Here is a 26,717-nt window from a genome sequence, read left to right as displayed (position 1 = left end):
TTCAAAAGAAACCTATAATGTCAGCTACTTTCCAAACCATTAGATATTGTACCTGAAACAGGCAAAGGGAATAAGATCAGCTGGGTATGTTTCCTTTTCCAGTTATATTCTAGTACTTTAATTCATGGGAGATCAGAATAGGTTCCTAATGTGTTGGCACCACTTATCTAGAAGGAAGGAAATGTAATGACATAAGTCTGGGGGTTTTTTTCGGGGGTTGAGTGTTTGAAATATTTCAATATTGTTTCTCCTATTACTGTAAAATATTGCCACAAGCCTTATATTGCATAGCTTTGTTTGGGCTGTGGAGGCAGATACATGTTCTTAAAATTATTAGACGGTGTGTACCATAGCAGGTTTTCCTGTATGAGCTCTTCTAAGGGATGTGACAGGCCTCACCTTACCAGTTTCACACAACATTGTAATTTGAGTATTGTTCATGGGAGATTCTATTCACTTGTAACATGAAAGTTCCTCAGTGCCTGGAAAGTATTACCATTTAACAGTAGTCCTGTAAGTCCAGTTTTCTGTGGGTAGAAATTCCAAAATGCAAATGCAGAAACAATTATATTATTTGCCCTGCAGGATGTGGGGCACAGTTTTTACCAAGATCATGGCTAAGGAGGGAAGGCTGTCCTGTCCACATGCTGCAGCTCCAATGACCAGAATCTGGTAGTTTGTTTTACAAAACCACAAGATTGTTAAGTGTGTTAATGTAACATGCTAACAATTAATTAAGCTGGATATTTCACAGATACTGGAGGTTTGTTTTGCTAGTTTTCCCAAAATTTCCTCCATCTCTCAGTTTAGGTTTTATGGGGAACAGGAAGTTCAAACATTAAAGTTAAGTCAAATTATTTTTGAAAGCCTTTACTCCTGTTTTTTTATATATATATAATAAAATCCGTGTTTAAGATGAATAGTTAAAATAGATGATAGGCTTTTGGCTTTGGGAAATAAATAGCTGAAGATCTATTGTTCCATTCCTGCATGTGGACAGAAGCTTTGAACTGCCAGGCAACTGTTTTTCCTTGTTTAAGCTAATCATTCAAGGGCTTGTATGTATGAGAGAACATTGGAGCCACTTCCAGAGACCCCCTTCTACCAACGGATGAGCAAGTAGCAATACTAAGGCAGCAGTGTTCACATTGTAATTAAAATCACATTCTACATAATTGAATTATAGATCTGTGAGCTTATATTCCACATCACAATGTCAAAAGTTGCATCTCAAAGTTTAAATTACTTCAACCCTCTGTTATTGGTATGGTATGGCATATACAGTTGTAAACCAAATACAGAGATGAATGGTAATATAAATAAGCCTTGTATATATGTGTGCATGTAATACTGAATCTTAATGATGACTCCCAGTTTACAATACAAAGCCTGTACTTTCCAGAGACCTTTGCCACTTGTAGATCCAGCCTCATATGAGAAAAAGTGGGTGCACGACACTGGTGCTTTCTGTGGTATGGTTCACATGCCAAATATGCCAGATTTATGTACAGTAACAAAAGCAGGTATCTGACTACATGGAGAAAGATTAGTCTGAACCATGCATTGCCCATAATGAACCTTATGATCTAAGCTATACTTCCCCCTACCCAGCTGCTGAAATTGAGGAGTTGGCTGCCAGTTTACCACGTGTACAGCTGGTTCATGATTTCTTTTTTTCAGTGTGGTTGCATACCTGTGTGTATGATCATGTGGAAGGCTTTACTAATGAGAACTAGCCCTTTGTGATCCAGGATTGTATTCTTTCTTTCTGCACATGCACACAGACACACACACACACACACACTGTGCATGTGCATATTTGTATGCCTTTTGGTGTATGTATTTGTGCATTTTTGTTTGCAAATAATCGCTGTGCAGCAAGGTATGGACAAGCAAGTACTGAACCAATTCTGTACTCATCTCATCTGGTGTGTTGTGATATTATATAGGGATAATTGTTCTTTACCTTGTATAATAATCTCTATTTGGTTTATATTGTCCAATGAAAGAAAACTGCTGTATTGTAAATGCTAGTTGATGAAATAAGTTTACAATTTTATACTATTTTCTTGGAAATACTTTTCTGGTTTCGTTTGTTTTTCCTCTGTTTTCTCCAAAGTACCTGATAATCAGCAAAACCAGTAAAACGTTTTTAAAGTAGCTGCAGCAGAAAATAGTTTTCGTTTTCTAATAAATCAAGTAAACTGCCTTCATTTTGTACCATCAATGCAGTGCATTGTATGTGTGTTTTTGTATTTGACCTTGCCATACAGATTGCCTTTGCTGGATTTTAAGCTGTAAGTCATGTAATAAATAAATGGGAAAATCTATTCTAAATATCCAGTGAGCTTCTTTTGAAAATGGGGAAACCAGACAAAGAATCTCTGCTATAACATACACATTGGGGGGGGGGCGGTTGTCACTGAACTGTGGGAACCATAGAGCTTAATGGGTTCGTCTAAACATAAATGCAGGCAGTGGCTTTTTAAAAATGTAAATTGTGGGTGCTGAGAGAAGAGAAAAATTCTAATGGATTACCTGGATAGTAAATTCACCAAGCCATAGCTATGTATTTTTTAGATGTGACAATGAATAGACTTGGAATGTATGGACTTGGAAGTATGGAATGAGAAATTGGTTTGGTATACACTTAAAGGTTCTAGCCCTCTAATCAGCTTGCCTTTAGAAGCTCTCTTTTTATTTTACCTTTCACATGCTTGTTGAGTCTAAAAAGACTGAAATCTGAAAAAGGCATTTCGTGGTGATGGGCAACATGCTTCTTCAGAATAACTTGAGCTGCATGCACTTCCTAGTTTTTCCAGTAAAAACATAGCAGCCGATCATCAACCCTTGCTAGTTAGAGTTGTCTCTGCTTTGTGCAGACCAGGTTTGGTAATAGGATAGCAATTATTTCATGCTCATTCATGTACTGGGTGCTTTTGTCAAACTAAAACTGCGTTAGAGACTTTCAACCAAAGCTTTGCCTAGTTTTTTAAATTCAATATAAAATTCAGCCCCTCCACTTCTTCAGCTTCATTGCTCCCTAGTCTACATTTCCCTTGCCCATTCTGTCTCTCTTTAACAGTTTTCTTGTCCCATGCCTTCATGAAGCCCCACCCCCCGCCATCCTCAGTGGTATTCCACTGCCTTCACAGAAATGCACTGTTATTAGCATTCTGTTGATGATCCTTTTCATCCTGAGCATTTAGAATGTTCAAAGAAACTCAACCAATAGCTGCTGGGGCTCACTGACAATATATGAGAATAAAGTTTAGCTCATTAGTCATATGCATGCATCTTAAAATGTTGAAGAGGGAGGAAAAGAGATGTGAAACAGGAGTCTCATTATAATGATGATTTTTAACTTCAAAGAACACACAGGTTGGGATTGGCAAATCTAGCAATTTCAGTTTCTCTCAGTTTCTCATCCCCCCCCCCCATCTTAAGTTCAGTTCTCCACATGCCCACATCAGTGTGCATTTTAAAGCACCATCCAAGTCATAAGGACTTGTTAGCATTTTAGGGTTTATTTCTGCTAATATGCATATTTTTGTATGCTAGTTTGCCTAATATACATACTTTTGCAAAGCAATTTCGCCTAATTATAACTTTAATGAAAGAATAATAATATTTTTTTTTTTGTTTATACCTTGCCCATCTGGCTGGGTTTCCACCGTCACTCTTGGCAGCTTACAGCACATTTTAAAACATAACAAAATGCCAAACATTAAGAACTTCCCAATACAGGACTGCCCTCAGATGTCTTCTATAGTTGTTTAGTTCTTCATCTCCCTGAAAACTGATGGGAGGGCATTCCACAGGAAGGACACCACTACTGAGAAGGTCCTCTGCTTAGTTCTCTGTAACTTCACTTCTTGCAGTGAGGGAACCACCAGAAGACCCTCAGAGGAGGACCTCAGTGTCCAGGCTGAACAATGGGGGTGAAGACCCTCCTTCAGGGTTACTGGGCTGAGGCTGTTTAGGGCTTTAGAGGTCAGCACCAACACTTTGATAAGTTATTTCTAATAATAAATGCACATTACCCTGGTATATGCATTTTTGTACGTACACACTGGCTGGAGAAATTGCTTAAAAATTATTAAAGATTTTAATGAATTACAAAAGAATGTGCAATGTCTCTTTTTGTTTGTTCAGATTATAAAGTATTTTGGTTACGTTCACTGTAAGATAATACGGTATCCAGAGGTAGGGGGAAAGAGTATAGGGGAGAGGTTGGGTGATAAACTTACACAATATGCAAAATTCAGAGAAGTTCAAATTTTGAAGGATGGTTGTGTTTTGGTTTGCATATTGTTTTGCAAACTGCAAAGTAGGTTGCTTCGCCTTTAAATGCAAACTGAATCAGTTTATCTCCCCCAGCAGCATGGAGGCATAGGTGAGTTTTATCCCTCTTTTCCTGATTTCAGCTGCCCTATCAGAGCTGACACTACACATTTTAACAGGTAAAGAAGAAAAATAAAGAGGAGATACAATTACATGTATCTTTCCTCTGCAGCTTTGATTGTAATATAATTTTTTAGGTCACGTAAGCACAAATAAAATGGCTCAAAGACTGGAAAAGATCAACTAGCATTCATTTTTACTGCCCTGCTTACAAAAAATCATGGAGAAATCTGCAAAAGGCAGATTCCTAGAGCCTCATTTTTACAACTTTTCTTCCTTGGCTACCTGATGCTAAGGAACCACTGTAAATGCCTCCCTAAAAAGTCCAAGTAAAGCCCAAATATATGTAGAAGGGGGAAATCTTCAGAATGAAATAATACACATGCTTTGAGCATTTGTATGCATTGTGATACTTTGCTCCCTGAATTTGAGGAATGTCACTGAGCGCCCCCATTTTAAATGTTTACAAATGAGCTGCCGAACAAATCTTCCAGTAAGATGTGGTTGAAACTTTATAGCACTGATCTTCCCTTTCCCATCATAGAGAAATGGTGGTATGTTGACCATCTGTTATACGAACCTGAGCTGGACGTGAAGTGCTTATTACACTAAAGACCCAATCCTGCTTTTATGCAGCCACTTTCTTTTAATGTAGGTGTGCCATAAAACAGCCAGGTGGCCAGAAACTGAGGCAAGAGTTCCCTCTTAAAATTTGTTTAGGGGTGATGACATTTCACATGGTGCAGACTGAATTAAAATTAAGACAGGCCATTTGTATTAAACGCCTTAGGTTCCATAGAGGTTCTTTGGTATGGAATTCTCTCTTTGTAGTGATCCTAATGTGATCTACAGCTGTGCTTGGCCATAGGGTGCACAGTGCAGCTGCATCACTTAGGATTCTTAAGCATTTCGACCAAAATAGTCATTGACTGAAATCTTTTTAGATGTTCAGCATCTCCTAAGCTTTGGGGTCCGTAATGACCAATCCGCAAACAGACACACCTAAAAATCCCAATAGAGAGAAATATTCTCCCTCTTTCTCTTTTTCTCTGTGAGAAGCAGTTTACAATATAATGTAGGGCTTTCTATTCAAGGAATAAAATCCAAAAGGCGAAAAAGGAAAAGGAAAAGGAAATCCTCACTTGGTGTGCTCAAGCAAGAAAAGCTACTCAAAGTGACACAACTAGCAGCAGTCAACAGATTCTATGAAGATTCCTCTTTATATATCCTGATAGGCAAACTGATTATAAGCCATAACATGATGGAAGGATGGGATTTGCATTTTTCAGGGGAAATTAGAAGGAGGGAGAAGGTGCTTAACTCCTCCCCCAAACTGTACATTCGCTGTATAAGTGCCCCCCCTCTCATTTTTCAAATGTATAGTCCCCAGTCAGTTGTTAAAACTAAAGAGAACCTGGTTGGAAAAAAGGGGGTGGTGTTGGAGATGGGGGAATAGCAGAAGAATCCATGTTCACAAATAGGGTCAAGTTTCCTACTCAAACTGCAAATATTCCCCGTGCTATGACCACATTCTTTGGTATTTCACCAATACCAAGATAACATCCACTTTGGCCCTAAGAATGGCCATGTTGGCAGCATCTGGGTGCCTCCAGAATGCAACTCTCAAAAGCAGAAATCTGGGCAGAATTTTGGATGACCATGAATTTTTTAGCACCAACACCAAAGCTCTAAAAGCTTGGATGGAATCCTAACATTGTGTGTGATGTTTCCAAGTTATTTAAAGATTTTTATACACAAAACAGCATTTTAATGAAAGACTTATTGGTCGAACAAGTAGTCCAAAGACAAGTAGAAGTAATAATGAATGCCTGTAATTAAGCAGTGGCTCTAAACATTAAGACTAAGCAGCTCATGTAAATGATTGTATCAGTAGAAGAAATTTGACTGACATGTTGATGACGCAATAAATTCTTGTTTGGAAAAAAAGCTGAGAAAGTTCAGGAAAAATAACTCAGGGTTACATAAACAAAACTAGGCTGTGGCACATACAAAATTTAGGGATTCTGAGTTGAATTAAATAAGAAAAAAGTCACCTGAAAGCAGAAAACGTAAAATATTACCTTTTTCTAATAATATTTATCAAAATCATTGAAATTAGAGGAATGAGGCAAGGGTGTCTTTTGTCTTCACTACTTTTTATTCCTTCAACTTAAATTTTGGCTGTATGTGTACAATCAAGTCTTGATATCCATGGTATTTGCACAGTAAATGATATAAGAAGCAGATGATGCTATCTCATGAACCCACAAAATGCAATCTTTTACACAAATTGTTAAATTGATTCTAAATATTATTGAGGTTTTTGGATGCAAATTAACTGTACATAGATATGAAATAATAGTCATAAATACTTCCACTTATCTTTCCAATGTGGCCACAAATATTAGTCCATTACTTGGGAACAAGAAGAAGGTAAGATATTGCAAATACTGGTATATTTGGCGTCTTATTCAAAGGAATGTTTTTTAAAAAATAAATACCAGACTTCTCTGTAAGAAGTCATCAATTTTTTTTTTAAATACTGTCATATCTGGCTGAATGATGACTTGGGAGATTAGTATCATATTGTTAAAATGTATCTTTTGTCTGTATTGCTTATTTTTGTTCCTTTCCCATTCGATAGCAGTTTCAACTCAACTTTTGAGTGACGTGCAAGCCAAATTTCAACCATTTATATGGGAGAAAGGCCTGCTAGGATAAAAATTGCAGGAGTTTCCTGTTAGAGGTTGTCTTACAGCATCAAACAACAAATACTACCATGCATTCCAACTAGAAGCCTTAACTAATCTTTGATTATCTTGAACTATATCTGTTGGATTTTAGCTGGCATTATCTGCCTTATGCTGTCAGGAAATGAAATGTGGATCACTTTGTGTACACCAATAACCTATAGCTTGTTTGTTTTTGTGTGTAAGGAAAATACATGGATTATTCGTCATTAAGTCTTATTGTGCAAATATTAAAAAGTGAAAGGGCTGCTATACAGAATATATAAAATAATCTGATGAATTTGGATATGAGAACAGATAAGTAAAACTCTACACTAATAGATCATGGTACTCCTTGTGTTTTTGCTCTGAATGAGGCATCTGCTAATGGAAGAAGAGCCCCCAACACTCCCTGGAAAATCTGTTCTGGAGGAGGAAGGGAATCAGCCAAAATTTCATCCCTCTTCTTCCATTAGCTGATACCTCTTGCTAGATTGAATGCCCTTGATCAATTAGTCGCCATTCAATAAACCATTATTATGTAAGATAGGATATTGTGCTTCAGTTAATGATATATAAAAATATATTAAAAACACATTAATTACATGCTGGACAGAAAATCATATTTCCCAATTTAAATTGTGAGATGTAATCCAGATTTTCTGTGTATTTAGGTGCAGTGTGTTTAAAATTTGACTTAACTGAGAGAAAGTGTTTGACAGTATTCGGTTAATTTATTGAATCCCGCCCCCCAAAATAATAATATAGGATGTGCTAAAATATCATGTTAATAAGAGCCATCATGCTTCCATAGCAAAGATTCTTTGTAATGTTAAAATACCAGGGGCAAAAAAGAGAATAAAATATATTCTCAGATAATTAGGGTGATTTGGGATTTCCTGCTTATTTATAACTTTCATGTCTGTAGCCTTCAAATTAGACGAGTAAGGCAATCATTGAAATATTTTTTTAAAAAAATTAAGGCAAGTAACGAATTAGAAAATGCATAAACTTGTCTAATAATATAACAATGAAATCTTTATTAATATCATATCTTCCTTTATTAATTTAGTATAATACTGTTGCTTTTAAAAACTTGAGGACTGTTTTATTGGATATGTAAGAGTGTAGTAATATTATAGATATGTACCAGTAATATTGGTAGTAAGAATAGAAATGGTTAAAAAAAAGTTTGTCGTTTACTATGGATGTGCTCGGCCTCTAACATTCATTCACCTTGTATCTTTCTGTGAGTTTATAAAAATTATGATCTATTTCTGAGTTGCTGTGTACCCTTGTCCACTTCAATCTGTGTTACAAGTCATTCTGTGTAAAATGAACTTCCGTGTTCTCCATGGACTATAATCAAGAATTTAAAAATGGCTACAATTTTAACCTCTTTTCACTGAAGTGGATGAATTTTTCTCAGGCACAGGAGGCTCTCCAGAGTAGATTAAGCCTGCCAAATTGCAGACAAATAAATAAAAGGGATTTTTGTTGGGGAGGGGGGGAAAGCATTGACTTTCCAACATAGTCCTTTATGAAGGGGAAGTGGTAAAATAATTAAAAGGTAACTGAGTGGTGTGTATTCTTGCTAAAGAATTGCAGCTTCATACTGACTTTTGTTCATGGTGTTAGTTTGTGTTCTCCAGTAGGATTTGCCAGTCTCCTGATAGGCCCTTACAGATCTCTGATAGGCCCTAAGACCTAAGTTCTCTGAAGGGAACTTTTTTGTTGTTGTTAAAGCAGAGCAACATAGGATTTAAAAAACAAACAAACCTGTAATGATTTTTTTGGCAAAACAACAACAACAACCAAACAAAAACACCCCACACCTCCATTGATGTGCTCTAACAAGCAAAATAATCCAAATCTCTTTGGTGCGCCACATATAACATTTTAGACAGTCTCACTTTTTGCAAAGCCCTTAGGAACAAGGATATTATATAAGTAAATAGAACTGGGTGGATCACAGAAAAGCAGAAAAACAAAGTTCCCAAGTAACACAGGGCTTAGAGGGGAGTGCCCCAGTCCAAACCAGGATGGGGTGGGACAGGTTTATTGACATCATGTTTCATTTCAGAGGAGGGGCAATCCCCAAATCACCCCAATTTGCAGCATTATTTGGCTGCTCCTCCCTACTATTCACAAAACTCCTGCCTCTTCTGTAATAGGCACCGGCTTCAAAAACTCAAACATTTTCTTAAATTTAATTGATTCTCATTCTGCATGTTATTAATGCACTCACCTATGTAAATAAGAATCCCACAGCTTTGGAACCAAGGCAGCTTTATAATAAGCTTTATAATTAAATTCCATTATTTAAAAGTACCATACGAAATATTGCTTAGATGTTAATGTTTTACTCAGAATGCAGAGCATTGGGTTAAATCATTCTGAAATGGTATTCAAAATGTTGGAGAGGTGCTTATCTGCTGAAATCTTCCAATTAAAACTTCCAATTAAAATACATGAGATCCTTTTTTTTTTTTAAAAAAAAGTGGTGACCTAAATAAATTATTGCTGTGGCTATATTACATTTTTTCCCCCCAGCCAGAGATCACTATGTAATTAGAGCATTGGATTGCGGTATCTTTTTTAAAAATATGGGAGCAATAGCAACAAAAAATAAATACTGGCAAAGATTTCACTTCATGTTTTTCAACTGAGAGACTGTTTTGTAGTACTTGTTATTTTTCCTGAATGGGGTCATGGAGCTTTGCTGTAGGTTTTCCATCCTTTTTGCACTTTGACACTTTGAGGTAAGTTTCCCCGCTCCCCAACCAGCACATTTAGCATTGCGCAAATCTAAATATGCCCTTGCTGCATAAATTGCAAATCTGTATATAATCATCCAAGGATAGCAACAGGGGATAGGGCTCAGGAATCTGAACAAGTTCTTGTTTATTTTGGTCTGTTTTCCATACACTACCACCCCATGCCTAGGCTTTGAATCCTTGTCTAAAATACTGAAGACTTTTGCATCAGCAGTTCTCCTCTCATTGGCTGACTGCATAAATGGCCCAGGGAACATGACCAATCACCCCTTCAGGAATTTGTGACCTCTGAGTGAAGCACAGTTTAAACATCCCACCCTTTCCCTATTTCTAGACACTCCCCACGAAGGCTTGGTAGCCCTCTAATGATGGTTTTTTGGCTCCCAAGCCTCCCCAACAAAACAGCTTCCCGCTGCATCCACTCTTTCATTAGAAACAAATGATTGCCCAGAAACCCATGAATATATATTTTTTAAAAAAATTATTGCTAGCCATATGCTTTCAGCCGAGACAACACTTTGTAAGTCACATGGAATATTTAAAAGGTTCCTCTGTGTTTCTAGGATGCCAGTTATCCGAACATTTCACAAAACAAGACAGTTTCAAAGCATTATCTTTTAATACTGCTATATGGACTGCAGCATTATTTTCATGACTTAATATTGTGGGGTGCTTTTGATATGTATTCCATTGATTTAATAGGTACCTGACACCCCTAGTTTCTTTCAAGCTTCTGTACAGCCATGGAAACAGAAAGCATTTGTTGAAGACCACAGCTCAGATGCCACCTCAAATTCTGGGCTTCTGCTTGAGTTAGCAGTTTGGGAAGAGCAGGTTTTGTTTTTTTTTTTTAATCCAGCATGGTCAAATTAGTCTAGAAATAGGGGTTTCCAAAAATTAACACAAAATTCTGTTGCATTTCTCTTTTGAGCAAAATTTTCCTGGACCACTGAGAAGCTTCCCCGTGCAGATACCTCTAATGAGCTACAGGTGTGGCATGAGGCAAATGGCGAGGAAGAGTGATTATATTAGCAGAAATATTCTAAATTATTTGAAGAGGTTGGGAAGGCCAGGAAGGGGGAGATGAGCTTTCAGTAGTTTCCAACATAGTTAATGAAAGAATGTACGCGTTTTAGAAGTTAGGCTAGGCTTTCTGAGTAGAAGGCTTTTTTTTTTTTTTTTTGGAAGCTCAGCGGTCAATAATGAAACAGATTGTTCCTTCAAAGAACATGATACAAAAGGTACACATTTATTTTTTTAAAAAATCATTTTTTGCAGGTAGACAGCCTAGATATCTTGTCGTATTAGCTAGCTTCATTGAAACCACAATTTAACAATCCTTTCCCACCCATGTGTCTCCCCTTGAACCCAATTCTATATTTCTAGAGCTCTCAGCACAGTGGCTCCTCTACCTCACTAGCATCTACCAAAGTCTGCAGCTCCATGGATGAAAATGATGGACCTGGTGAAGGTAATGTGTTTTTGTGTTTGTATGTGTGTGTGGTTTTTTTTTTGTGTGTGTGTGTTAATATACCACACCAGCACACAAAATATGCCTCCCATCTTACAGTCATTGTCAGCATTTTATACTAGCTGATTACTTTGTTTTTATCAGTTATTTTGTTACTTAAAGTTCAAGGTAAAGGGACCCCTGACCATTAGGTCCAGTCGTGGCCGACTCTGGGTTTGCGGCACTCATCTCACTTTATTGGCTGAGGGAGCCGGCATACAGCTTCCAGGTCAAGTGGTCAGCATGATTAAGCTGCTTCTGGCAAACCAGAGCAGTGCACGGAAACGCCGTTTACCTTCCTTCTGGAGCGGTACCTATTTATCTACTTGCACTTTGACGTGCTTTCTAACTGCTAGGTTGGCAGGAGCAGGGACCAAGCAACGGGAGCTCACCCCGTCGTAGGGATTTGAACCGCCAACCTTCTTATCGGCAAGCCCTAGGCTCTGTGGTTTAATCCACAGCGCCACCCGCGTCCCTTACTTTGGTATTTATTGTAAACTTTTTATGGATAAAACACATGCATTAAAGTTGTAAGTTCTAAGCCAAAATAGAAAAGGGCATGTTTGCTATGCAAGCTGCTCACACTTTCATTCAGGGCCAGTATCAGCCCTCAGCATCCTTGGGCAGCTGCTGGTGCCCAGTCCCCAGGCAGAGCCCATTGCTGATGCCTGCCCTGCCCTTCCTTTTATGTTTAGCTGCCTTTTTCATTTCCCACAATGTCCCTGATGTAGAGTTCTTCTGAGGCGTTGTGATAACTTAAAATGGCTACCAATGCCAGGTAAACTCACCAAGGTCCACTGCTGGAGGAGGGGCCTCAGAAACAGGCACTGCCAAGGGCTGCTTCAAACCTGGAGTCAGCTCTGCTTTCATTGCTTTAAGATGCATGTATTTAAGTGCTTTTCTTTCTTCCTTCCTTCCTTCCTTTCTTTCTTTCTTTCTGGTAGTTGCTAGAAACTGAAGTGGTAGTATTTGAAATACGTAACTATTGCCAGTATTTAACTGGTCCAAACACTTTACATGTAAGTGAAGGTTTATGGCTCTAGCTTTTTAAAACGTTATTAGACACTTGCAAACTGTGCTTTTGAGTACTGTTTGAAGAGTAATGGCACTCTAATGGCTACTAAAATACAATAACTAGAAAACCCTTTCCTTCACTGTTTTGACTTACTTTGATTTTAAAGCATCTGGTGCCCAGGTTGTATATGTTGGTGACATTATTGAGAACACTTATTTAAAAACTAAATATTTAATACAGAGGAGAAAATAGCACTTATCACATGAGCAAGTTTATGGCAGTCTCCGATTACAGGATGTAATAAAAGAAGTGCTCGAGTGTTAGACTTCTTTTGTAGATAGATTTAATTGTGATGTGTTGAACTAATGCAGTCTCCACCTGAGATTGAACTATTTCTGAGCAGATCACTGAAACATCTGTTTTGTATAATTTTTTTAAAAGGGGTCATACATGCCAAATAATTGTTTGTAAATGTGTAAAACTGGGTCTGGTGCCTACAAGTTTTCATACTTAGCCTGGTGAAACTTGTTGAGTGTATGCAATATCAATGGCACGGTTTCTCTGATCAGCAAAATGAGAATGCTGATTCTGAATGGTTTCCAGTTGTCTTAAACCATAAGGTAAAATATGTATTGTGTGTCATATCTGCGTTACCTTCACTACCAATAAAAATGTACTGATTCTTTTCAGAAGTGTTGGAAGAAGGCTTCCAGGTTCCAGCCTCTATAGCAGAGAGATATAAAGTTGGCCGGACTATAGGAGATGGAAATTTTGCCATTGTAAAGGAGTGTATAGAAAGGTGAGAAAGATTTCCTACCTATTACTGTTAAAGCAGTCACTAATGTCAGGCTTCTCTTGGATCACATCTTCATTTCCAGCACATATGGAACAAAGGAATGTCTCAGATCCATGTGTACACAATGGGAAAATTACGCCAGCTATGCCTGGAAATAAGTGTTTTGCAGGCACAATCTATAAATTTAATGCTTTGATTTATCCCATCCCTGCGGCTTTTTCCTTGACTGTGCTCAACACACTCCTTCTAGGAGATTGTGAAACTTTTCCCATTGTACTAAAATAACACATTAGAAATCATTTTCCTTGCAGTTGGAAAACAAATGCCTGCAGCTTTCTCTTCTGACTGCTCAGCTGAGAGTTTCTTATTATTTAGATCTGGAGCCACAGGCCTCAATTCTTCTTTCCGCCCAAACTTAAAAGAGTGTTCTGTACACAAATCACAGGAACTTATGATACTTTCTTATACTTGGTCAAATTTTTTTGTACATCTAGCCCAGCACTGTTGACTCTGCCTGGTGGTCACTTTCTAGGATAGCAGTATCCAGTTCCACATTCATTGTACACGACTGCCTATGAGGGAGGCCCACAGAAATTCATAGGGGAATCAGGCAGTGCCCAGTTGAAGCAGAAAGGATGGGAACAGGACCGTGGACAGCTCCCATAGGCATCACTAAGGCAGCTGCAGAAGAGGAACTCAAGGCAACATGCATGATAAACCATTTTTATCCTCACAATGGTCCTGTAGGGTAGACTGAGAGCAAGTGACTGACCCAAGGTCACCCAGTAAGCTTCATGGAGGAGATTGATCTTGAGCATAGTCCTAGCCCAGCTTCTTCTTTTTCTTCTTTGGTGATCACTCTTAGCCGAGTAAGATTGTCTTCCATAAACATGGATTTAACAATGAGTCCATAAGTGACTGTGGAGGCCAATTCTGGATCCACACATCCTTCCACAGTGGGGACATTGGCTTCCGGGCAGGAGCTGATCACGGTGTGGATTTGCCAGGTGCGCCTTCCTCTTAGCACGTTTCTCCCTTGCGTCCTGAGTTTGAGTGTCTTCAAAGCCCACAACACTTTTGGTAAAGGCTGTTCTCCAACTGGAGCACTCGCAGGAAAGTGTTTCCCAATTGTTGGTGTTTATACTACTGTTTTTTTAGATTTGCCTTGAGAGAGTCTTTAAACCTCTTTTGTTGACCACCAGCATTACCCTTTCCATTTTTAAGTTTGGAATAGAGTAGTTGCTTTGAAAGACGATAATCAGGCATCCGCACAACATGACCAGTCCAACGAAGTTGATGTTGAAGAATCACAGTAATTAATAGGTTAAATATACACAAAGGGTGTACACTGGAAAAATCTCTTTTGGGGGGAGATTTTAAAAAGATTCTTAATTTATTTCTTTTGTAAAACCTTCATTTGTATTTTGTTAATCTGGATTTAGTTAATTTGATTTTAAAATTATAAAAGCATCTAGTGTGGAGAAAGCCCCAGCAAAGGTCTTTAACATAAGGTGGGTTTTGTCTTGCCACCAGCCATTTTTTAAGGGGACAGCATTCCTTTCCTCTTATGCAAGTCAATGGAGACTACAGATTGCAATGCAAAACTTTATGTTCAAGCAAGATAATTCCAAATGAAAAAAAGAGAAATTTTATTTGAAATCGTTAAATCTGATTTAAATACGATCAGGGCTCTTTTGTATTTATTTTTTTCTTTCAAATTATTTTCTTTCAGATTAAACAAATGCCTATGCCTGATCTGGAGAAAAGTCTCTTTGTTTTTTTGTCATGCACCTGATCTGAAATGCGAAATTGTGTGTTTTGTGCTTTGGTAAAAAGCAACCATGCTTGGAATCTCTTAGGTCAGTTTAGTAATAAATATGATAAGGCCTAGAGTCAAATATCTGTGGTGAGGGACGTAAGAGGGAATGGAATCATAGCAGAACTGGCAGTACATAAATTCAGATAGCATAATATATTTATGAACATATTTAACTATATTCTTGCTTAGTGAGCATGTAATACTGCTTGCTTCTTATTTCTTATACCTAGAAAGTCTTTTTTTTTAAAAAAAAGGAAAAGGGAAGCTAACTTATTCAGGGAACTTTTTCTGTTTTTGGCACCTTGATACTACTGTAGTCTTTCTTGTATTTTTCACTGTAAATGGTAGACAAGTTGTGCTTTATTTATTGAATACCTGATTCTGTGGGGTGTTCCTAGCATTTCCTAGGTTTTCCATCACTGTTGGTGATAAAACATGTTAAGCTAAAACTTTATAACTCTCAGTTTATTATTATTTTCCTGTTCTGTTGTAAAAGGTGAGTCAAACCTAAAAGCAGTCAAGCTGTCGCAAGCTTGTTGGATTGATCACATATAAATTCCCTTCATAATAAGAGCTAATCTTTCCAGCATGTAGTTAAGTTACGCTCAGCCAAGCTCAATAAGTTGCTTTTTTTGTGAACGGGGGGCAACCACAGTGTTTGGTTCATAGGCCTTAAATGTTTCTTGAAGCAATAAAGCCTTTATCATATATTTATGTGAAACTCTTCAGAATAAGTTCGTGCATATAAAGATGGCTTATTAATGCTTCTTTATTTCTCCTAGCTCTGCTAAGAAGCCCTCTAGTGGGGAAAACAGAAGAATGGCTAATTACACACACATGAGCTATTTTCTAACAGCTTCAGTTTTTGAACAACCTGAATAGGGCAAAGTACATCTGTTCGCTTGTTGCCAAGCCTTCGCTTTAAATCCACAATTTCATCTTTGAGGTTTTCAACTTTGAAGTTTTCATTTCACTCCTGTTAGATGGCAGAATACTGTATGTTTCTTATTCAATGAAACCGTTCTGCTTCACCTTGTCAAACCTAAAGGTGGCTTCTAACAGCAATCAAATGGTAGCTTTATAACATTCGCTCGTCATATTTCCCTTTTTGGGTTGCTTTGCAAGCTTAATTGTTTGTTTGTTTGTTTGTTTGTTTGTTTTTGTTGTTTGTTTATGTGAAAATTTTGGCCTTGCCCTTCTAGTGCCTTAAAGCAGTTTAAAAATCTCAGTATTGTATGAAACAATATATTCATTGAAAGTCAACTGATAATAAATAAAACATTGGGTACTGAGGTGTGGGGGGGGGGAAACCTGCTGGATTAAAAGGACAGTGTCCAAATAAATAGGCTCGCTAGTGCAAGAACTTGTCCTCCCCCCATCTTCTCCCTGCATGCCTCCTAAATCTGTTCTAGAGGTTCCCACAACCCTCAGGAGCAGATTTGGGGAGGCCACAGCAGGCAGGCAGGGAGTGGAGAAGGAGGAGAATTTCCCTGGCGCCCATTATGTCTTCACCAACCAGCAAAAGGCAAACAGGGAGAGAGAGCACCACATATGTCCCATGGAGACAGAGAGGGAGCTGAACCACAAGTCCTAGTTTGGAAGACACGCTAAGCCAAACTTTAGCTTCGCTTCTGAGTAGCAACAGCAGGATTTAGGAGGAACAAATTAGAAATCAGAGACTGGGAATTGCTTTCTGGCAGCCTGTTAGGCCAACTTTGGGCTTCTCGTGTGGTGTTAACTGGGCTGCAGTGCTGGTGAAGCCACTGAAATAGCTCATCTCATGTCACCATCAGTCAACCCTCAACTGCAGGTGGTACTCTGGAAAGGCAGGCCTCAAGGAATGGTGAATAGTGTAAGCACCCTATATGAGCTTCTGTATTTGTGCTGTATAAAACCATTTTTTGTTAAAACTAAAAAGCACCATATGGCTGTTACTTCAAAATAATGTGACTACATCGTTCATCATTCTTTACATGCTGTCTCTATAATCTGTCTCTTCTAATATTAATAATCTGTCCTCTTCATCTGCCCTTTTGCAGCAAAACAAAACATGAGAATGTAAACTCTACATTAGGGGGGATACTTGGTTTCCCACATATGGGAATACCTTGCTTTCATAAAGGATACTTGGCATCCATCTGTCTCGGGAGACAGTGGAGGAGTGTGCATTTGGGGGTGAAGCAAAACTGTTGGAAGCTTGCAGCATATCTGTGGCTATAGAGACCAATGTGGGAGAGCCAAAGAATCATAGAATTGGCATCTGGTTGTGCGGCTGCAGATGCACCACCACATTTCATTTCTCTGCTTGCCTCCCAGTGGTGATTCCTTCTTTGCTCACTGCTACATATGCATATTTGTCTCATGCATTTTTGTTGTTGTTTAGTCGTTTAGTCATGTCCGACTCTTCGTGAACCCATGGACCAGAGCACGCCAGGCACTCCTGTCTTCCACTGCCTCCTGCAGTTTACTCATGCTGGTAGCTTCGAGAACACTGTCCAACCATCTCGTCCTCTGTCGTCCCCTTCTCCTTGTGCCTTCCATCTTTCCCAACATCAGGGTCTTTTCCAGGGAGTCTTCTCTTCTCATGAGGTGGCCAAAGTATTGGAGCCTCAGCTTCAGGATCTGTCCTTCCAGTCAGCACCTCGTGCATTTTAGGTCCTTCATAATTTCCTTTCCTTTCTTTTATTTTATCTGGAGAGAGGAAAAGTGTTTTCCACATAAACATAGTATCACAGAAATGAGCACACACATAACCACCGCCATAAAATAGAGCCAATACTATTGCAGCAGAGCCTTAGGGCCAAGTTAGATGTGATGCAAGAGATCTGGTGGAGGAGAGCAGCCTCTGGGAGATGGAGCTTAACCCTTTCTTCCTGTATTCTTTCTCCACTGCTTTCAGTGGAAACAAAAAGGAGCAGTAGTTGGTACTTTACTTGTTGAAGGCAGTTTGAACTGAAAACAGAAACCATTATTTCATCTTCCTATTCTCTGTTGCTTTCTCTTTCTGTCTCTCTCTAGGTCAACTGGTAGAGAATACGCTCTGAAAATCATCAAAAAAAGTAAATGTAGAGGAAAAGTAAGTACAGAAGCTCCCCATTGTTTCTCTTTCTTCCATGTTCACCTACTCTAACTTTAGTACAGTGGTACCTCAGGTTAAGTACTTAATTCGTTCTTAACCTGAAACTGTTCTTAACCTGAAGCACCACTTTAGCTAATGGGGCCTCCTGCTGCTGCCACGCCGCCAGAGCACGATTTCTGTTCTCATCCTGAAGCAAAGTTCTTAACCTGAGGTACTATTTCTGGGTTAGCGGAGTCTGTAACCTGAAGTGTATGTAACCCGAAGTACCACTGTATCCCTCTTTTTAGTAGCCCTGCTCCAGGTGTCCCCACTGAATGAAGTGAGGTGGGTAACCTGCCAGGGAGAGGGCTTTTTCCGTTGTGGCATCCAATTATGGAACAGAGAATCTTTCCTGGTGCCATATTGGTAGTCTTATTGGCACTTGCCTTCTGTATCTATTTTATCTATATATTATGGTTTTGTGTTTTACTTTCATGTATTTATTCATTTTTGCCTCTTTTAAAATTGAAATTGTCAATGCTTACAACCAAATAAGCTCCCCGACAAATGAACACACACAGTGCAAATAACAACAACAATAATCTATATAAAAATAATAAAAAATGTGTTTTCTTTTATATTTGTTGTGGGTGGCATCCAACTAATGTCCTGTCATTGTAAGGATTTCCACTTGGTCAGTGAAACTTTCCCCCTCTTCTGATCCTGCCGATGGTTGTCCTGTCCTGTCCAAGGGACCCCCAGAACAGATTAAGGGGTGTGCCAAGGGACAAGACACAGCAAGAACACACAGACAGAAAAACTTAGTTTCAAAATTGGTAAATGTTTCTAAATTATTTGTATAGAAACACAAGATGACTTGGAGCAATCAGCCCAGATTTCCTTTGTGGTTGGTTTCATGGTGAGTAGGGGGGAAGTGAACAAAGGCTTTTTGTAACCCTTTCTATGTGAGGGAGTGTGACCTAACTAAGTCTGGGAGGACTGCTTACTCTATGGTCTTAACCCCTTCATGCATTAAGTTGAGCTAAGCATTCTGGTTTTATAAGGCTGATATTTATCCCACACGTTCTGCATGAAACACAATGTGGGGAACTGAAGCAGATGGATGGATTTCTTCCGTTGTCTTTCTACATGTGGTTTTCTTTTGTTTTGTGGCAGGAGCATATGATCCAGAATGAAGTGGCCATTTTAAGAAGGGTCAAGCATCCCAATATTGTTCTTCTGATTGAGGAAATGGATATGCCCACTGAGTTGTACCTTGTCATGGAGCTTGTAAAGGTATGTATATAGGAGAGAAAGATCACCTGCTATTTCACAGATTACCAACCATTCACTAGGCTTCAAATTAAAGGGCTGGATAGCTGCTGATGCACAGGAAGGGTCTATGCCTTTATTTACCCCCTGAACACAGCAGCTGTTAAAGGGAAGAATCTATAGAAGAGTTTAGCCCTGTAGAGACAGGTAGGCAGAATGGAGGAATGAACTAGAGGTGCTCTCTGGACAGCAACGTAGTGTTTTGGTTTTTGTCTTTTTTGCTATTCTGTTCTAAGGTTTTTGAAATATATACATAGTTTTCACTGTATAAACATGATAAACCAGGTTTCCAACTTTGTTACTTCTGGTGGATTTGTGAGTTAGCCTTACTTGCAGGACATATGCCACAGATAGATAGGGATATCCAAGCATGGGGATCAGATTCTGATAGGGATCAGTGAGTGAATCCCTGCTTCCATATTATTGATTGATCTGGATGAGGTGGGGTGGAAGAACAGAGAGCTAACCCACTTCTTATGGACATGCATGGGAAAATCATATGGAACTTCTTTCCCCTGGCTTTAAAAGGGGGTTAGACCATTTATGGAGAGTAAGGCAAGTGGCTATCCATCATGATGAAAATGGAGAACCTGCATGTTCAAAAGCAGTAAGCTAATCAATATTAGTTGCAGGGCAGCATTGACAGGAGAAGTCTGTGGCCTTCATGCTCTGATTATGGGTTTCATAGAGACATCTGCTCAACTCCTGAAATTTGTGATCTGCAGAGGAGGCCCTCTGGATGCAGCCCTTTGTGTGGTAACTTGACACATGGCTTCCTCTGTGGTGGCATCCCATTTGTGCAGCTCCTTCCCTTTGGAGGTGTGTCAACCAGCCTTGTTACTGAGCTTTGGTGATCATGATGGGATGAATCTATGAGTCAAATAAATAAATACGGCGAGAAACAAGTTGCTGAGCTAGTTAGATCTTAGGTCTGATTTGGGGCTGTTCTCAAGAGATCTCTGGTCCATCAAGCCCAGGATTGTCAACTGGAAGCAAAGTGTCTCATAAGAGTTATGCTATTCTGGAGAGATACTAAAGATCTATCTGATCCAGAATCCTGTTTTCTTTTTTTAAAAATAATATTTATTAAAGTTTCAAAAATTACAGAAAGAAAAAATAAAAATGCCACATTAAACAAAAGCAAAACAACACATCACAATATAAAAAAAGAAAAAAACAGAGAAATAAAACCCGTTAAACAAAGACAAAAACACAAAGAAAAATGCATCAAATCTCCTCATTACTAATCTTTCATTAGCTTATTTCCTTGACCTCCTCCCACCTCCCTTTTTTGTGTTCTAGGTCAATTATCCATTTCAGCAAATCCTTTCCCTCTTTTAAAATTTTTGTCCTGTAAATTGTCTTAATGTATAATGTAACTTTACTTTTCCTCCTTTCACCAATTAACAGTCAGTTATTCCCAAATCCTTTATATCATTCCTGCTAAAATCATATAATATTATTCCAACATCCTTCTAACAGATATTAATTTTACAATGTTTCTGATCCAGAATCCTGTTTTCACAGTGACCCAGCAGATGCTTATGGGAAGTCCACAAGCAGGACATGAGTGCATTAACCCCTTCCCATTGTTGCTCCCCAGTGACTGGTATTTAGAGTCATGGATCCTCTGATCCTGGAGGTAGTATACAGCCATCGTGATCAGTAGCCAACAATAGACAAATCTAGGGAGCATAAGGTTAATCCCCTTTTAAAGCAGTCTAAGTTGGTTACAAGAACCTTGGGATAATGAATTCCATAGTTTAACCGTGCACCTTCTGAAGATGTGGTTCCTTTGTATTCTCACATTCCCACTCTTGATCTTCATTGGATGACCCTGAATTATGCAGGGATCTTTCCCGAACTTGCTACCCAAGGCTGTAAATGCCAGGGGTTTTGCCTGCAAAGTTCTCCCACATACCTGCTATAGAAAAAGCTGGATTCATAACTGAATAATTTGTGTGGGGTTAGGTGTAGCAGGTTTTCATAGCTGCAAACGAAACTGAAATTTCTCCATGCAATAGGATCTTTGCTACAATAAGATATTGTGAGAGCTGTCGCAAACTGTGTGTGACAAGTTCATTCTAAATAAGGTGTGACACCTTCTCTTATTCATTAAGTTTGACAGTTGAACAAACCTTGCTGTGATTTATTCTCTAAGTACTGAAGCAAGCGCATTTGGGAAGATGTGAGCTGTTGATTCAACAACGGCTGGCCTTATCCCTTGCACAGCATGCCCTTTACAATTGTGTAACCATCTGCTGTGGATTGGCTTTTGAAGACCCAAGTTTAAATCAAGTTCACAGATGGGAAAGATATTTGGGAGGAAAAGGCTTGATGTGGTGGAGCGCCAGTTTCTGGCTACTACCATTTTGCATTAATTGGCAGCCACAAGTTTGATATAAGTGGTGGCTGCTGCTGCAGACACGTTTTCATTTCATGGCAGGCACGTCACTCACTGCTGCGTAAAAGGCCTTGAGTGTGAGGAAAGCACTTCATAAATACAAATAAAAGCATGTTGCAAGCAGCGCTTGTGGAAAGGAGAAAGGACGTGGTCGCTGGCGAGCTGCCATTGCACATAGTGAGACCAAATTATTATTCAAGCCCAGCACTGGTTTAGCTATTTTAACAAGCATGATTTATTATAGGGTTTCCTCCTGCTGTTCAAGGATCTAATTTCAATTTCACATGAGAAAAGGAATGTTACAGCATTTATGTTGCTAGCTAGTAAATAAATAATTGGTTACCGTACTTCGGGATTTCAGTGCCTTATGTTCATAGGTGATAAGGGTTGAATTTTCCTTCTTTTTTTCTTTTAAAAATACATTCAGATGCTTCTGTTAGTCTGTCTTGATTCCAGGAAAATGCGGGGGGGGGGGGGGTTGGGTGATAAAACATTAAGCATCCTGGGCCCATCTTCTACAGTGCCTTGACTGCAGCAGGCGATCTGTTATGTCAGTTAGTAAAGCAGAAATTGGCATGATCCCTTACATGAAGGAAAAGGTGGAATTCTGTGCTGTCCAAGAAAGTTGACTGTAAAGCTAATTATTTAAGGTCTTTATCCAAAAGGGGGATGGTCGCCCATTCAGTTTAAACATTACATATTTGCATTTCATTCAAGTACTTGCAAAACCTGAGATATTTTGCATGTGTTCAAAATAAATGTTTTCCCCTCCCCCCCGCCCCCGCAAATCCTCCCTCCTCTTTGAAGAGTTACTCTTGGGGAAATTACTGTTGCTAGTGAGGGGCGAAGCCCATCCTATGAGTCATTCTCTTGGAGCATGAAGTTCTCCTGAGTGGATGGACTTTTGCTCTCCAGCTTCAGATGTAATTTGAAGGACTGTTTGAGAGCAAGCTGCTTTTGGCAGGGGACAAATCACCATGGCGACTCCTCATGCCCCAAAGGTTATCCATAGTGTTAACCATTTGCCCCAACCAACATTATTCCTTAGGAACCATAAGGACATCTATCATATACTTACACCTGGACTGCACAATGTGTGCAGAATTGAAATGGGGACCTCCTTCAGGTGCACTGTACAAATCTTAAATTCTGCTTACAACCATACAAGCAGGGGTGTCCTCAAATTCTTCCAATTCTTGCCACAGTTTTCCCCAGACACCTTCCCCCTTTTCTGGCCAAGCGCATAAAGTTAAATGCATGAAAGTTGTGAGTCAACTGTATGTTGTAATGGACATCAGAGGAAAACCAAAGAGAAAGTATGATCATTTGGTTCCATGACAGTCTCTCTTTCCTTACTAACTTGCCACTGAGTTTGGGTTATCTGAGGCCAGAATAGAAAGTGGTGAGGGGTTTAAATTTCCCACCATCAGTGAACATAAAGTTTGCTCTTGAGCCAACTTGCCCAGTATTTTCTGCTGCAAATAGCAGTGACGCTCTAAACAAGGCCTTAGAGAGATAGGTATTTTTTTATTGGTGTTTGAACATGTGACCATTTGGATACAAAGTGTGTGCTGTTCCACTTCCCTGTGGTACTTCCTGACAGCTAATAATCAAATGATGGTAGTTTTATTATAAAATAAATGTTTGTCATTTTTCACAAAATTTTCTTCAAACGAAGAAATAATCTGTAAAAAAAAAATGTTTTCATGAGGTTGTTGGTGGGTTTTTTAAAGCAGTTTTGGGGAGTTTTGGTGAAGTCATTTGTATGTGATATCCCTTCATTGTGAAACACCCACAAGATGTATCTTATTTGATAGGATCTCATAAATAAGATGGAATGAAACCATTAAAGCACTGGTAATTTAAGATTGCAAGTGTTGATTAAAAATTGGGTTTTGGTCTAGATTTCCAACATTAAATAAGACTTATTTTAAAACAACTCAACATTCTTGTTTTAGGAAAGAGTTTAACACCATAGCTCCCTGAACTACTATTACTATTCCTTTGTTTTAATCTTTCTTCAAGTGCAGAAGTGAAAATGTATTTTCCTTGTGTAAGCTGACACAACTCAGTCCCTTTATTTATTACTTTGGCAGAAAGCCATCCCCACAGCTCTGCAAATAGGAAGAGAACCGATGGAAGTGCTATGAGCACCTATCTTGATTAACTGCAGGCAGCTATCCAGACCTTCCTCTGCATACAAACAGCAGATTAGGGTGTTTTCCAAGGCAGAGGCAGGATTTTGTTGTTTGGGGGGTAGGGAGAGAAAGGAGAAGGCCAATGGGGGGGGGGGAGGTACTTAGACTGTGATGCACACCATGGATTAAACCAGGATATTAATGTATACATATGAGAAGTGCCTCGAAGGAACAAAACATGCATTCTAAATTTGTACAGCCCGTATGACAAGGGTCTAATTTACTTATTATATGCCTGTCATGAAATGAAGCCTTTTCGTGCTCAATAAGGGGGCCTCTCTCTTCCCCACTACAAGTTTGTTTCATAGTATTCTCTCTCTTGAGGGAGTTCTAGGAAATGTAGTGCTGTGAGGCTGCTAATGACCTCTGCTGGAGTATTCTCAACAGCCTCACGGAACTACAATTCCCAGGGTTCTCTGGGTAGAGCACAGCAGTTAAATCACTATAAAACAAATATAGATATGTAATGGGAATAGGAAGGTTAAAAGCAGGACATGGGAATAGGTGGACTCAAAGCCTGATCCAGTGAAGCTTTTCTTACATTCAGAAACAATCTAGAGTTAGGGGGGAGCAGTGAGGTGGGCAGGTTTGCTGTTGATACTAAATTGTTCAGGGTCATTAAAACAAAAAGGGATTGCAAAAAGCTCTAAAAGGACCTCTGCAAAGTGAGTGAATTAGTAGTAAAATGCCAAATGCAATTCAGTGTAAGTGTAAAGTGATGCATGTTAGGGTGAAAACTCTTTATTTCACATTTTTGTCATACCCTCCAAAGGCAAAAGCTAGGATGCCATCTTCCTGTTTTCTTTTTTCTCACAAGAGGATGGTGGCCATTTTGGGCATCCTGATTTCATGCGATTTTGCACCATGATTTCTACCTGGAAAGCTGCTTTTTTGGGCTTGGTGCATTTTGGGGCACCACATGAGATTGTGGCCCTGAAAAAATTGCAAGATCACGGTGCCCCAAATGGCTTATGCCCTCTTGCAATAAAAACGGGATGTCTTGGTTTTTCTGGGGCACTTGCAAGGTATGATATATGTTCAAGTGGTATGGACTGTCAGTGATTGAGCAGGGATGAGGCTTTGGGGTTGTAGTGAAGATGTCAGCTCAGTGTGTGTCAGCTGTGAAAAAGTTGCGGAAAGATCCACATTAGGGATCATTAGGAAAGGAGCTGAAAATAAAAATGCAGATATCATAATGCCCTTCTACAAAATCTATAGTGCAACCACATTTGGAATACAGTGCAAGTTCTGGGCACCACATCTCAAGAAAAATATTGCAGAGATGGAAAAGGTTCAGAAAACCACTGTTTTTAAAAAAATAATAATTAAAATTTTGTGAACGAACTAAATAAAGGGGGAATCCTGATTATCAAGGAGGGTGAACTAGGGGTGTGTCTCCCTGGCATCTAGTTTTCTGTGTGCAGTAGAGCACTTAGTCCAATGGTCTCCCCCACCTGGAGTCCTGAAGTGGTCAGGTGCAGGAGCAGCTGAAGCACATGATTGTCAGAGACCAGGCTGAGGAATACAGCTCTGATGAGGAATGGTGGGACCCTCCCCTTTCCCCTCTCCCTGCTCCTGACCTGAAGCTGCCCAGGAGCAGTGGAGCAGTATAGATTTGGAACAGTGGTTTGTAGAGGGGCATAGCTCTGAAGACAAAAGTTGGGAAGAACTGGGGGGGTGAACAGCAAAGTGAAGAATAACTGGAAAAGAGAGAGCTAACAGATTCTCTCTCTCGCTGGATAGTGTCCAAGGTCAAATAGAGCAGATAAGGTGGCTACACAAAAAGCAGGGTGGTTGCGAGATCAGGTTGCAAGATGGAAGTGACTAGGGGGAAAGTGGGTGGAATCCTTAATTGGGAACACCTGCCTTCCAAGAATGGATGCGTTGTTCTTTTGCTGTGATCATTAAAGACTCTTTAAATGGTAAGGGACTCTTTTTGCTTTGTCCTGCTTATCTATGGCCAAAGGGGAGGAGGAAGCTGAGTCCCAGGATCCTGACAATGATCTACTGCTACAATCAGACTGAATTCTTCCATCATGTGCAGACTGATAGACAAAATTTCCACCACAGATATTAGACCTCTCTTTTTATATGGGTCCTCTGTTCTGTTCTCAAAGAATATGATTATGCTTTTCATTATAGTATGTTTCTGGAATCTCAGTCCTCTCTTGAATGGTGTTCAAACATGACAATTACTTTATTCCAGGGCGGAGACCTTTTTGATGCCATTACTTCCACAAACAAATATACAGAACGGGACGCTAGTGGGATGCTGTACAATCTGGCCAGTGCCATTAAATATCTTCATAGCTTGAACATCGTCCACAGGGATATCAAACCTGAGAATCTGCTGGTAAGTTCAACCTCCGGTACGTTCTAGAGATTTCTGTTCACATGGCTGATGTTGGTAGCCTGCCTCACAGCTTCAATGAAATACATATCTCTAGATAAAAATGCTCACCCTAAGAAGCATTTCAAGTCTAGCAATTATTGCACTGTCTACAGAAGATTCATGCTTTACTTGTGGAACCCAAATAGTTTATTTCTATTTTAGAGATACAGGGATTGGGCTATATGCAATATTGCCAGGATCATGCCATTGGAGAATTGAGCTTCTGAATCTGTCAAGTAGTCCAACAAACATTGTTAATATTATTCTAAAGACAAACCTTTGA

General features: G+C 39.3%; 1 protein-coding gene across 4 annotated transcripts in view; it reads left to right on the top strand.

The window, feature by feature from the left end:
* DCLK1 (doublecortin like kinase 1) overlaps positions 1-26,717 on the top strand; it is a 208,010-nt gene that overhangs the window by 150,525 nt on the left and 30,768 nt on the right. For 3 of the 4 annotated variants that reach the window (XM_081860334.1, XM_081860336.1, XM_081860337.1), the window contains 5 exons: positions 11,297-11,381; positions 13,126-13,234; positions 18,069-18,126; positions 19,285-19,404; positions 26,249-26,395. In XM_081860334.1, the coding sequence (XP_081716460.1) occupies positions 11,297-11,381; positions 13,126-13,234; positions 18,069-18,126; positions 19,285-19,404; positions 26,249-26,395 (519 nt within the window). The remainder of the gene's footprint in view (positions 1-11,296; positions 11,382-13,125; positions 13,235-18,068; positions 18,127-19,284; positions 19,405-26,248; positions 26,396-26,717) is intronic. The other variant, XM_081860335.1, reaches the window with a different exon arrangement.

This window comes from Podarcis erhardii (genome assembly GCF_964252035.2).
Source record: "Podarcis erhardii genome assembly, chromosome: 4".
NCBI classification, from domain to species: Eukaryota; Metazoa; Chordata; class Lepidosauria; order Squamata; family Lacertidae; genus Podarcis; species Podarcis erhardii.
Note: the sequence above shows the minus strand (reverse complement) of the source record. Positions and strands in the feature narration are given on the sequence as shown.